This window comes from Chaetodon trifascialis, chromosome 1 (assembly GCF_039877785.1).
Source record: "Chaetodon trifascialis isolate fChaTrf1 chromosome 1, fChaTrf1.hap1, whole genome shotgun sequence".
Lineage (NCBI taxonomy): Eukaryota > Metazoa > Chordata > Actinopteri > Chaetodontiformes > Chaetodontidae > Chaetodon > Chaetodon trifascialis.
Genome location: NC_092056.1, coordinates 2,691,895 through 2,705,310, shown reverse-complemented (window position 1 = coordinate 2,705,310; position 13,416 = coordinate 2,691,895). Strand labels below are relative to the sequence as shown.

The 13,416-nt window shown below is 45.0% G+C and overlaps 1 protein-coding gene across 1 annotated transcript in view; it reads right to left on the bottom strand.

The window, feature by feature from the left end:
* adamtsl5 (ADAMTS like 5) overlaps positions 1 to 12,118 on the bottom strand; it is a 29,498-nt gene extending 17,380 nt beyond the window's left edge. Inside the window, exons 1-2 of the mRNA XM_070958445.1 lie at positions 11,403 to 12,118; positions 3,712 to 3,787 (exon numbers count right to left, since the gene is read on the bottom strand). Of these exons, the coding sequence (XP_070814546.1) occupies positions 3,712 to 3,787; positions 11,403 to 11,422 (96 nt within the window). The 5' untranslated portion in view covers positions 11,423 to 12,118. The remainder of the gene's footprint in view (positions 1 to 3,711; positions 3,788 to 11,402) is intronic.
* Positions 12,119 to 13,416: the final 1,298 nt, after the last annotated feature.

Genomic DNA, 13,416 nt, shown 5'->3' with positions numbered 1-13,416 from the left:
TTCCGTCAATCGACTAATTAATTATTAACTGACTCTGACGGATCACATACCTCCATAACTGACACTAAAAAACATCAACACAGGAGCCAAAACACCTGATTCTGAGTTGTGGATTTCTTTGATCCTGAAAATGAAGTTTATGGGATTTTTTTTAACTCAACACGATATAATTCTGCATATAAACATAAAACATAAAATCATACATGTGTGTATAAGGAGTGTGTTTTAGCTGTTTGGGTTTCCAGCAGGTGGTTTCCTTCAACCGTCCTGGTTCTGATCTCACCATCGCCTTCCTCAATGGACGCCGCCGTGATGAAGGCAGACACAATGTCATCATAAACAACAGCAGATAATGCTGCTGGTTTCTACACACTGACCACCTGCCTCACCTGAGCTGTGAAAAAAAGGGATTTCCACTCATGTGACGCCTGTACCACCCCCGCTCATTGACATGACATGAAATCGTAGCAACCTCAGTCAACCCTGCAGGTGACAGCTGAATGTTGCAACCTGGTGAAAAATCAGCGTTCACTGCAAAGGTTATGAAAAATAAAACCAAAATCATGAATAAATGAAACTAATAAATGACTGAGTTGAATGAAAACAACCGTGTTGTACGGCTGACAGACCTCAGAACAAATAAACTGCACTTCTCACTGTTTGTCTGCAGCTAACTGACATTTATGTGGCGTTTCTGTACTTACATCAGTAAATTGGTCAGACACGCACACACACACACACACACACACACACACACACTCAGCTGAGAGCGACCTGTGCTGTGACTCTCCATCATTTTCCATGGCTGGGTCACCTGAGGTTGCCCTCATTAGTGTTACCGCCGGCCAAATTAGCGTTGATAACAGTTGGAGATGGGGTCGGCCGGCATTCTAGATTAATGAAAGTGACCTTTGACCTTTACACTGCACCCCTCCGCCCTCCTTCGGATGAGTAGAAAAAAATCTGCTCTCCGTTTGAAAAGCAAAGTGCATACAGTAACAGACGCAGACAGAAACAGAAGGAGGTGAAGGTCAAACGTCTTCAGACTGTACAACCCAACGTGCAGGTCGGAGAGTCCTCCCATCTGTCAGCAGACCAGTTCTCCCAGTCTGCAGCGACAGTCTGGAGCTGACACACAAACTGGAAAATATGTCCACCTTGAAGGCAACAAGAGGACAGCAGGTGAAGACAGGGACCATATTCAGATCCCCAGTCTGTGCAAACTACACACACCTCAGCTGCCTTTGATAAGACGTCCTGTTTGTTCATTTGTTTTCTCGTCTGTCCGTCCGTTAGCAGGGCATCTAAAAACCGTGAACTTAATGAAATAATGTTAAAAAAAAGTCTGAACATGGGCCAAAGAACAAGCAGTAATGGACCAGCTCACACTGAACGCAAGCATGGAAAAGGCCTGGTCATGTTTGTGCAGTGACAATTCCAGTAATATTCAAACAAGATGGCTGCATCGTCAACAAGGCTGGAAAACAGAGAGGAAGAGCCTCACGCTGTGTAACTCATCTACAAATGGAAAGCAAGAAGAAAAAAAGAAAACTATGGAGGCACAGATGTCTGGAAGATGCAGACAACATGGTGTCTGTTCTGCAGTGAAGTTCAGTTTAATATCACGGCAGTCTGAAGACCACAGCTTCTCCAGCGATGTTAAAACAAGCTCACAGATCTTCTGACAGCAGCCATGAAGGCAGCCGAGCCATGAAGCTGCTCAGACAGCAAGACAGCTCACCAAAATGATTAGACCACAGACTGTAGAAACAGAGGACGAGCTTCAGCTTCAAAGGTGTCTGCTTTGGCCAGCAGGGGGCGACTCCACTGGTTGCAAAAAGAAATCTGATTGTTTGTAAACTTATGAGAAAATGCGCAGACTTCTCACTTCAATTATTACCTCAATAAACAGTTTCCAGATGAGTTTATGGTCTCAATCACTAGTTTCAGACAATAAAGCAGGGTATGCTTTCTGGCTCCAAAAAAAAGTCCACCAACCAATGTGGATCACAGTGGCTCCATCCACTATTAATCATACAGACTATGGCTTGAGCCAAATGACTCAGTTAGAAAAAAGAAAAGGTACAACTAGATAAAACCAAGCGTACTGACTTTACTGAGGAAATCCACCCACAGCTCGACATGGTTACAATCAGCTCTTAGTCCTGTTTTTGGCATTTCTCGATCCATTTGGTCTATTTGTCTTGTTTTCATCTTTAACTGGCCAAATGTCGACAACAGAGACGCTGTCGGTGCAGCTGTGATGATGACTCAATGCAGAAAATGTTTCAGCCATCTGAAACATCTTGTTAAAAGTGGCACGGTTCGGTTTTCCTCAGAGTGTCAGTACTTCTGTTTAAAGGATGGGAGTCTAATGCTGACTTAAAATGTAAAGCCAATCTCAAGTGCGTGGACTGCACTACATTCCTGTGTTTGATGTGACGTGACAGAGCGGGAGATGGGCAGCCAATCTCTGTCCTCGTCTGGTTATTCCAGACGGGCCTGGGGGAAGGTTGGGGGACGTCTGCCTGACAACAAGACAAACAGTGATGAAAGATGGACACTGCGGCAGAAAAGGTGGTGCAGCAGCAATCAGAGCATGGAAAGAGCCCATAAAAGCCTGTTGGAACATTAGCATTTTCAAGATGAAATACCATGAAGAGGCAAACATGCTGCAAAAACAATCCAATCAGCACGCTCCCTGACCTCAGCGACCAGCAGACCTGCTCACATCTGATGCTGGTCTAAGGGCTGTGATTGGTTTATTATCTAAATGAGCTGGATTTTCCTCTTTGGAACCTGAGAGCAGGGTTTTCTCTGCGCAAACTAGCTTAATCACAGTATTTAACTGTCAAATGTAAGGAAACCAAGGCAGGAAAACGTTGTGGGAAATGGTCTTGGGCCCTGCCAGATCAGGTCTACGGGACCTGTGTGTAAATTCAGCACAGTGCACTTGTTGAAACACTGTCATCCAACTCATAGCTTTGCGTATTTGCACAACACAACACAAAGGTTGACATCATGGCTACCGACTGACATACTGTGTACAGCTGGACTCCTTTAAAGTCCACATAAGTACACTAAAAAGAGTTCTGTTATACTGTATGAATTCAGATACATTTAACGAAGATCTCCTTTAAGGCTCCATTAATTTTAACTAATTCAATGTTTTTCAGTAAATATAAATGACACTGTGGAATGTGAATGAGACTTTTCTCAGTGACGAACCCACAAAAAACTCCATCCAATTCTGCAGCTTCATGGAGCTTTAGCCTCTTTAAGCTAATTGTGTTGGTCTTCACAGCACATTAATGGTTCATTGATGCTGCTTCTCTTTGCTCTGTGTGATAATAAAGTGAACTCCTTTGGGATTTGGACTCATCTTAGACACCTTTGCATCTTTTTGATATCTCATGACAACTAATTAATTCATCACAAAGCTCAGCAGGTTAGTCAATGATAAAAATAATGATTAGCTTCAGCTGTTGGGTTCAGTTTGGGCGGGCAGTTTTGGACGGTCTCATGGAGCCTCATCACAGCTGTGTTTATTGGCTATTAAAAGCCGTTCACTGTGTAGGGCTGCGTCATCTGAACGAGCTGTGCTTGACCATCGATCCAGGGTCAGTTTAGTAAGAGGTGTTGACGCCGAGCAGAGGCGTTTCCGTCGAGGCCACGCAGTGATTTGTGCTGATGTGAGCCGGTCGGACTTACGCTTTGTGGGGACGACAGGCAGACGGGAGCGACCAGCAGCAGGACAAAGGTCAGGGCCTGGCACAGAGTCAGCTTCCTGGAGAAGGGGAGAGAAATAAGTACCTCAGTCAGCTAGAAACATCACCCTCACTGTATTGCATATAAAATGCACAGAGGTGCACAAACACAAAAGAGAGGATGTGGAAGCTTTTACAGCAGAAGTGTTTGAGAAGGAGACAGAGTGCCCAAGAGAGGAAACAGAAAGGAAAGACGCGACTGACACTTCAAACAGCAGAGGTCTTTAGGTCATTGATAATATCCACAAATAAGCTGCCACACTACTGTGATCCCCTGCAGGCAGGAGCCAAGGTCAGGAATGCCCCCCCATCCAGCGAGTATCATTAATTTCCCCTACCCCACCCCAACAGGGTCTTATTAACTCCCACACAGCCCGAGAGGCAGAGACCGCCTGCCTGTCCGAACCCCAACTCCAACTGTTGACCTCCGTTACATAAAAACATGCTAACAAACCAGGATCCCCCACTGTGTTTACATGAAGCCTTTTCACTTCACTAATAATCCGAAGAGGAGCTCAGTTAGAATAAATATCCGGCTGCACCAGCTCGTCAGGAGTTCAAACTCATGAAGAAGAAAAAACATAACAGGCTGTACCACACAAACTAGTTTACACACAGGCAGGTGTTGTTACTTAGCTAACTGGCAAAGCTAATGTTAGCTTGCTAATATGAGACGCGTTGAGTGAAGGGATATGAAATGTGCTCGACACATCTGAGCTAACGTGTTGTTTATTAATGATGCTTCATTTCACAAAAATAACACAACATGCCTCAAAGAACAAAACATGCTAACGGCTAAATAGACTAACCTACTGTAATAACATCAGCCAGATTAGCATGATTGGATAACAACAAAACACACATATTTCTCCATATATGCATATACAAATAAGCTTGCAGCTACATTTGCAAATAAAAAAGCAAAAGATCATTTTGCCCCCTGAAACTGAATTCTAGAAGTTATGCTACAGCTCGTGATGCTGCACTGACTTCCTGTTGATCGCTTTAGCATTGATAAACAAAGCTACATGTTTCCAAACAACCTATTTACAAACTACAAAAGTCCTAACGAGCTTAGTTTTGATGCTGCAATTCGATTTAGCAAAATCTTCATAATCTGTTCATACAATGACAGTTTGTCACGTATCGTACACACTCTCTGATTAGCTTCTATGTTTGCTTCGGTTTCTTTCCACACATGCTTGACCACGTGAATTCAGTGATTCCTCTGGAAAACTCACCTGTCTGTCTTTTGTCTTCACTGCACTTTGCAGAGCCGTGAGGCGATGAGGCCTCACCTCCTGTTCAGTACTGTCTCTTCATTACAGACGCAGTAAACCCACAGATGAACCAAGCACTTCCTGCAGGTCCCCTCATGGTGGAAAACTGGACCAAGTGTTTCAGACTCTTCACATGTCAACAGGACACCACATCTGATCATTTTTATTTCAGACCATTTTATTTCTCTCTGTGAATGTTTATCACATGTTTATGTACCGTGATGAACGCCGGTGCATTCGGCAAACAAAGACCTGATCGGCCTCGACGTTGACCTTCTTGATCAGTTTGGGGCAGTCCTGGAACAAACCCAGGCGGCTCTGACAGCAGAATAAACCTCATGTGAACCTCAGCTGACAACACCGGCTTCGTTTTCAGACCAAAAGCAGCGTATTTTTGCATAGTGAGCCACCTCAGAGGTTCCACCGGGTTAGACCTCCACTGAGCCTTGTGCTGACTGTCTGTTGCGTTTACCAGCTGGCTCATCTCCTCCTTTAGCACGGGGCGACTGTGAGCTATGGACTCTCCATCTTTTCCTCCTTCTGACTCATCAAAGGACAAGTGCTCTTTTCTGAGAAGTGCCGGTGATTCGTGGAAAGCCCCTCTCTTTGATCACTTCCTGGCATTGCCTTGCTGATGGCCGCAGTGTGTCGTACCTTCGCTGGTCTGTTTCCTGATGGGGGTCATTTTCATTAACACACACTGAGGAGGAATCGTTCTGGAAAATTACGACAGCTCAATCTTCTCTGTTTCCTCTGCCCCGGCCTTCTCTTCTCACTCCGTCCTCCGCCAGCTTCCAGTCTGTCTGACATTTATCTCTCTCAGTCTGTTTTGCCTCTTTTATCTCTCCCTGGGCAATAAACACAGAGCAGGTCCAAAGCTTTTGGAGTTGGCTTCTGGCTCGGTCCCAGGTCAGTAGTTGCCCTGTCCAATTAAACGATACACATCTCCCTCACACTCGGCTGAGCAGCCCTTCCCTTCAGCTCCCGTCCTGGCCTTACATGGGGGAATTCATATCAGAGGAGCGAGGAAGGTCGCGCTGACCGAAAGAGGCAATGGGCTCATAAATCATGACTGATGCGAGAGGTCGTCTCATTTCCACACAGACTTTATTTTACTTCCAGAATCAGAGCTGCGTGACTGAAGGGCCATTGTGTTTGACCTCAGCTGCAGATCAACTTCACATTGTTGCAATCTGAGGGTACGTCTCCTACAATTTAGCAGTTAGCAGACTTAAAAACTGGCTTGATAATTAATTAATGCCTTTTCGACATCAGTGTTAAGGGGCAGGATCTTAAAAGTATTCTGCAGAGATGAAGCCATTTCACCCAGTTTCGCCGGATGTTTGGCGTCAGCGTTTGAACATGAAAAGACGGCAGCCCTGGTCACTGACTGCTCGGCCCCCCTCCCTACAGGGGCCCTTACAGAGGTGAGCAGGGGTCAGTCCGCCTCCTCCTGCTCTCATTAAGACTATAGCAGCACATTAGTGAATAGCTCCGGGACAGGGAGAGGGAAATGGCTTTAATCAATACGAGACTCGCTGTTTATTTTGACTGACATTAGTCGCTCTCATGACGGACGAAGAACGCCGGCCCCACCCGACACAAACAACACCAAACTGCTTTAATAATAAACAAATAATATTCAGACTGAAATCATCAAGAAAAGGAGATTTTATCACAGTGTGGCTGTATTATAAATAGACTGAGTGCTAACGAATCATTTGATCAAACTATCAGTGAACCTGGTTATACACATCTGGAAAAACAAACTTTTATATTCTTGCTTACCTTAAATTCATTAAATAGAGTTTTGTAGGATAAAAAGTTCCATTAACAGCTCATTCAAATGAGCTGAGCAAATGAGATTTTCTTTACACTTGCTCGTCAGATTTTGGCAAAAATGTGATGAAATGTTTAGATTTTTGATCATCAGTTAATCATTTGAGAGTTCTTTGTTGATTCCAGCTTCTCAAATTTCAGCTTTTCTCAGTCGTCTGTCGAAGTAAATTTATTTTTTATTATTTCAGACTGTTCCTCCAATCTATCCGTCCACTGGCAGTTACATACTGACAGTGACAAGGCAACATGTTTAAAAGAGAAAAATAATCAATATATTAATCAATAAAGAAAAGAATTGGTTGTTTTGGGTGCAGGTCCAGATACATTTAAAGCCGTTTAACACTGGCCCTGGTCCCATGTGATGTAAATAACTTGCACATGTATCCAGTGAATTTCAATCTGTGTATTTTGATGCAGATCTGGAATAAACAAAATGAGATTTACAGGCCTGTGCAGCTTTGACAGGGATAAACACTTTGTAATTATGGTTGCAAAACTCTGGTCGTCTTATGATGAAAATCGCAGATGAACATCACCACCGAAAAACCATCAACTGAGGCCTGAACAAAGAGCGACCCTGTCTCCACACGGCCAGGCGACAGACCGAACATCCAGATGAACTCTCCCCACCCTCACCGGTTATTCCTCTGAACTTTGCTTTAACACACCCTGACAGACGTGCGGCTCTCACATTCCCACCCTGCTCAAATAAACAACACCTCCATGCTGTTATCATTCAATTAAAACGCAGCTATTATTGCGCTCTGGTCGAGTTCATCACAGGTGAGAATGTGTTCTTTGACCTCCGGGAAGGTGTGAGTCATGTCGACGCAGCAGACACCTGACTGAAGATCTCTGCTGCTTGACTTTCTTTGTGTGGGATCTTGCTCTAAGTGTTTCTGTATGGTGACCTACAGGCGTCCTTTTTACAACTGTCTGCACACCCACCAAGTTTAGAAAAGCAATGCGTCCTCCAACCAGGGGCCGGTCTTAACCTTTGACCCACCCAGAGATTTAGCTGTGACCCACCCAGCGTTCGGCGAGCCTGGTGGAGGGTCTGCTGGTTATATGGAGCACGCTGCTGAATGAATTGACACAACCTTTAACAGATGTTCAGTGTGAAGGCTCTGTGGTCACCGCTGACCTCTGGATCTGTATTGACTATGAATGAGGCAGCAACAATCGAGCACTCAGTGGCCTCGGTCAGCACGCATTAACCAAACGAGCCTCTTTGAGCACGAGTGGAGGCTCTTTGTGCTTCCGCAGCTGCTTCGCTTGAGGACACAGTGAAACATTTTAGCGTAAAGAAATTAAATACTTTTGTGTGTGAGGACAAAGCATCTAGAGAGGATTGCGGTAAATGACTAAATGAAAGACAGGCGTCGGTAAAGCGTTGTTGGTTTTGTTGTTGCCAAAATGTCTAGACTCAGCCTCTTGCTCAACTATGGTTCCCTTCCCTTCGCTTCGCTGCACTTAACTCGCTCCTTCCACGACAGGGAGAACAAACTTGGTACACCGTCATACCTCAGGGATTATGAGATTATCTTTTCACAGCCACTTTGACTGAGGCAGAGCCTCTCAGGTCATCACAGTCATGGTCTAATAGCATGAGAAACATGCAGAGATGCACGCAAGTAATAAAAAAATAAACGTGATGAACGATGAGCAAAACCGATAAACTTTTAAATTCTGACAAGCAGAGAGGATGATCACTTCTTCAAGTCTTCACCCGGCTTTACACTCTGATGTACCCGCGGGATTGGGAGTTTCTCAAGTTTTTGTCTCCATCAGTTTCATAATTACAGTTTAAAAACACTAATGGTCCACTGGCAGAAATCCCAGATCTGGATCACCACCAAAACCAAATCAATTGTTCCTTGGCGCAAAGCCGACGCATCCATCAAATTTCATGGAAATTCTTTCACAGGGTTTAAAACGTCCTGCTGACAGACACAGAAACGCAGCAACTGTGTAAAACCGCAACTCTAATCCTGCTTGGAAGCAGACCTTTCAAACAGTAGAGAGCAGGCTTTTCATCAGGTTCGTGCAGAGAGACACAAACACCGAGCAGTAAACTCTTATCTGACTGAACCTTGAAACTGCCCATCAGACCTCCGACAGGGAGCAGAGCTCAGCGTGCACAAGCGGATCAAGTTCAGGACCTGGATCACAGTAAATCAGAAACAGTATTTAGATGAGCAGGATGTTGTAGTGGGACGTGACATGAGGAGGATTCTTCAGATCTAACTGTGGTTCTCATCCTACAACATGTGCGAACCGCCTGTTTGAGAGGCTTCGTATCTTCAGTTTATGTGGTTTTGTTAATAAATGTTTGACTTACTGACAGGATGTAGACTCTCAGGCAAAGGTTGAGACAGTTTTTTCCTGTATGTATACTCAGCCATTTGTACCTTCAACAGAACAATTACAGCATGCAGCCAAAGTACCAATCGGCCTTTTCACGACAGAGTTTTGATTTGTCGCAGCAGGAAAAGTACAGGTGTTACTAATTACAGTAACTTCAGCTCTGTGCTATGACAGCGTGACAATGAGCCAGCATGAACAGCAGAGCTCTGAAACTGAAGCAGCTGAATTATCTAATCCTGTACTTTTCCTCTTGTGACACGTCAGAACGTCGTCTGTGAAAAATGGCCTTTTGAGGAAACGAGTGTGCTGTCGATCCCGATCCCTGCTGCTGTTTCCTCTCATTACTGCTCTTTTGGGTTCTCCAGCATGAACAGATTCAGCCACTGGGATGCAACCTTTACTTTAACATGTGCACCTCTGGGGTTTGTATCGTGGAGGCCTGTGTGCTGTTACTCAGAAATCTGTGATTAATCACTGGAGCACCTCGAGGCTTGAACGGACATGAAACTCTCCCAGTTGAACCATCGGGAGAGAAGATGAGCAACAGTTAGAAATACCTGTTTTGCATAACAGGCCCAAAAGCTGGTGGACATTAAACGTTAAGGTGGTTCCTTAAGGGGACGTTAACTTTGACTCCTGTGGTGTATTTAATAAAAAACAATCAGTAGAAGCTAAAGTTTACCTGAGAAAACCTCATTGAACTGCAGTTTACATCAGTTCACTTTCAGATTCTGGGTCAGTTTTGGATGAATTCAGGGCCTGTGGAGCACTTTCCTCTTTCCAAATGCAACAACAAATGTTTTTTGTTGCTGCACTGTCCTCGTAAGACGGTGTGTCTTAAAGTTTGCAAGTGAACTGATCTATGATTTTATTATCTGTGAAAAATGGACTTTTCAGTACAAAAATGTACAAAGTCACTGCTCAGTGCTCGAAGTCCACAGACGGGAAGAAAAGAACTGAACTCCCTCCCCACAGAAGAAAGTGACATCACTGCATGTAAGACCAAATTAGAGTCCTCGTTTTGAAGCTATATGCTCAGTGTTCCATGGTAAGTAGATTAAATCTGTTCGAGGGGCCGATGGCTCCTTCCCAAACAAACATTCCTGCAAAGAGTTATCAGAGACGTAGAAAATGCGCCCTGAGCGAAATCTTTCTCCCTCGTCCTTCTCTTTCTGCAGACCAGCAGGCTGACAGTGGTCCACCTGACAGACAGCCTGCACATATCTCCTGACACATTCCATCTAATGCAGCCCAAAAAGGGGAAAACAACACGCTAACATCGTGGGTGTGAAGCGCAGAAGTGTCAGCATGTATTGTTACCAATAAGTGTCCAGAGGACCAGAGCAAAAGACACGGCTGATGTTGATTTAAGTTTAGGATTTTAGGAGAGGAATTAAGGCTCGTTGTGCAGTTTGAGCAAAGCCTCGGACCCTCTGCAGTCCCCTCTGTCTGTGCGCTCTGGTTCAGGGATGGGATTAGATACAATATGAGCAGAGTATTTATAGCCGGTGACATTTAGGAGATAAAGGTAGTGTAGCAGGATGGGTGGAATGCAGAGCCAGGAGCTGCAATATCACAGATACTGTGAGGCAGGAGGATTACCTCAGCCTCAGAGAAGCAGCCCACAGCAGGCTGGAGAGCAAACATGCACAGAGCACAGGAGGCTGCAGGGTTCTCTGACCTGAAGTCAAGTTTCTCAGATGCAAAGGCAAATACTGCACGGCACACAGAAATGTTGCAAATATGCACCCAAAGCTACTCAGAAAACGTTTTCCAACAATCCTTGTGATGAAGTGAACCACAAAACAAACAGAAACTGGGGGGAAAAAACTCAACTGTCCCTGGAATTTATCACCTCCCATCCTTCACTGTACTGCAAGAAGTGTTCAAGGCTTTGCAGCTCCTCGCAAGCAAAATGACTCAAGGTAAATATTTAAAGCAGCCACATATCCTCCCCCTGAAATGCAACTCAATCAGACCACAAACAGCGTCAACCTGGAGAGAAGAAAAACTCTACCTGTCTCTGGAATGTATCACCTCCCATCGAGGCTGAACGCTTCTTATAAATCACCTTAATTCAGTCCTCATGCGATCCTTCAGCAGGCAGCCAGAAAACTTCAGCAGAGACTCGTTCACAGGCCAGTCTTACCTCGTCAGTAGGGAGGACATAGTAGATCCTTGTGGATTTGACCTCGGGTGTGTTACATTCGTTGTCAGGTGCAGCTCTGCGCTCGTATCATGGTGTGAAACGTCGCGGCTCTGATGCACAGTGCGTCCCAGCTGCAGGCTGGACTCCAGACGCGACACCTTCCATGTCCTCCTCTCCTTCCTCGTCTTCTTCTTTTTTTTAAAGAGATACTTTGAAGAAACTTTTTTCCCACTTTCAGCTGCAGAGCTCGTCCATCCAAACAGCTGTTTGTTACTCAGCTCCTAAAACACATCACATCAGTTTTGTCTTTCGGGACGCGCAAAGAGTGAAAAGACGCATCCTCTGCAGGAGAAAAAAAAAAGTCAAGCTTTCCCTGTTCCTTCTTTACATTAAAAGCACTTGCTGTGTTCACACAGTAATCCAGAAAAAGCCGAAAATTCTGTCCCTGAACTGTGTCACGGGCGAACTATCGCCTCCAGGCAGGTGATTTCACTCGCGCCCAGTCCTGCACGGATAAAACACTCCTGTATCGGCAGGTAGATCCAGCAGTTGGCTCTGGTAGTTTCGACCTTCCCCTCAGTCCAAACAGGTCCACTGTGCGCACAAGGCGGCAGAACAGCCCGGTGAAGAGCACAAAGAGCCCCCGGCTGCAGAGCTCCAGTCCGCCGCGCTGCGCACTGTGAGCGCGGTGCCGCTGCGTCGGTGAGTCGGTGTCTCTCTCTCCACCTGAGCGCTGCATTCCTGCGTTAACACGCCTCTCTCCTCCAATCACAGCCCGGCAGCTCCTGTGAAGTCAGAGGTGACACGACGTTTCCTCCAGAAACCACGAAGGTGGAGAGGAGCAGAAAAACAGAAAGATACGGTCAACCTTTAAGGTCAGTGCTTTTGTGCATTGTCTCTGTTCAAATAAAGATACATGAAAGGTGACTCGCTTTCAGGTCTCAGGTGGTTCACATGAGGCGTGAATCACTGACCTAACAGAAGCAGTTTCAGAGCTTCGCAATAGTTTTTGATCTTATGATGAAAGTAAAATCTTAATCAGATAAAAAGTCCCGACAATGTGCCTCTAATGTCCACAAAGGTGGACATATTTCACCCCTGGTGACAGATTTATGGAAAAACCTGAATAAGAAACAAACCCCGATGCTTCCACAGAGGACAGGAGGGACAGCTGGACGGTGTGAGACACACACTTTGTCCTTCACACTCTGCAGACATGAAGAAATGCCTTCAGGAATAACAATGTTCATCTCCTTGCAGGCATTTGGAAAATCTAGTTGGAGTTTTGATGTTTTTACTTTATTGTATCACCCATCAGCATATTTCCTTTAATATCATGTTAATATATTTCCGTGTGGCCAGCAGTGTGGAGGCCTTAACTAACTAAAGAGCAGCTGTCTCTGTGGCCATATTAACATGCTAGAGGACAAAAAATGAGGTGCAAATAATGAGGATGTTGAAGCCATCGTTTTTAATTAAATTAACACAAACCAGTCTGCACACAGCAGTCCTGCTGCGTCAAGGGCCCCTGGAGATCTGGGGCCTCAGGGCCAGTTTCCTGTTTCTTGTTCACCCCCCCAAAAGGAAATGAGACAATTGTAAACTTATGTATTTACTAAAGTAAGCATCTTATTTTTCACTTTTTCTAGTTAAACCGGGATCTTATCAGAAATCAGAGATATTGGAGAGTGTTGAACAAAGTTTATCGACTGTTTTCATTTTTAGTTTCATGCCGTCAGTTTCATGAACTTTGTGGTCGCCGGTAGAGTTTGAAGTGACCTTATTTCATGTTTTGGTAAATTCTAATCTCCTGTATCACATCATATTAATGTAACATTCCCACAGAGGTTCAGTGCCGACGTGTAAGAGCTTTCACGGCTTCACTGTTTCTTCATCTTCTGCAGTGGCTCCCCCCATCCTCATCAACATGTCAGGACACCTTTCAGTGATCCCTCTTCATCGTGACATGTGCAACTGTATCCCCCCTTTGTTTCTCGCCGAGCTTTACGTTTGA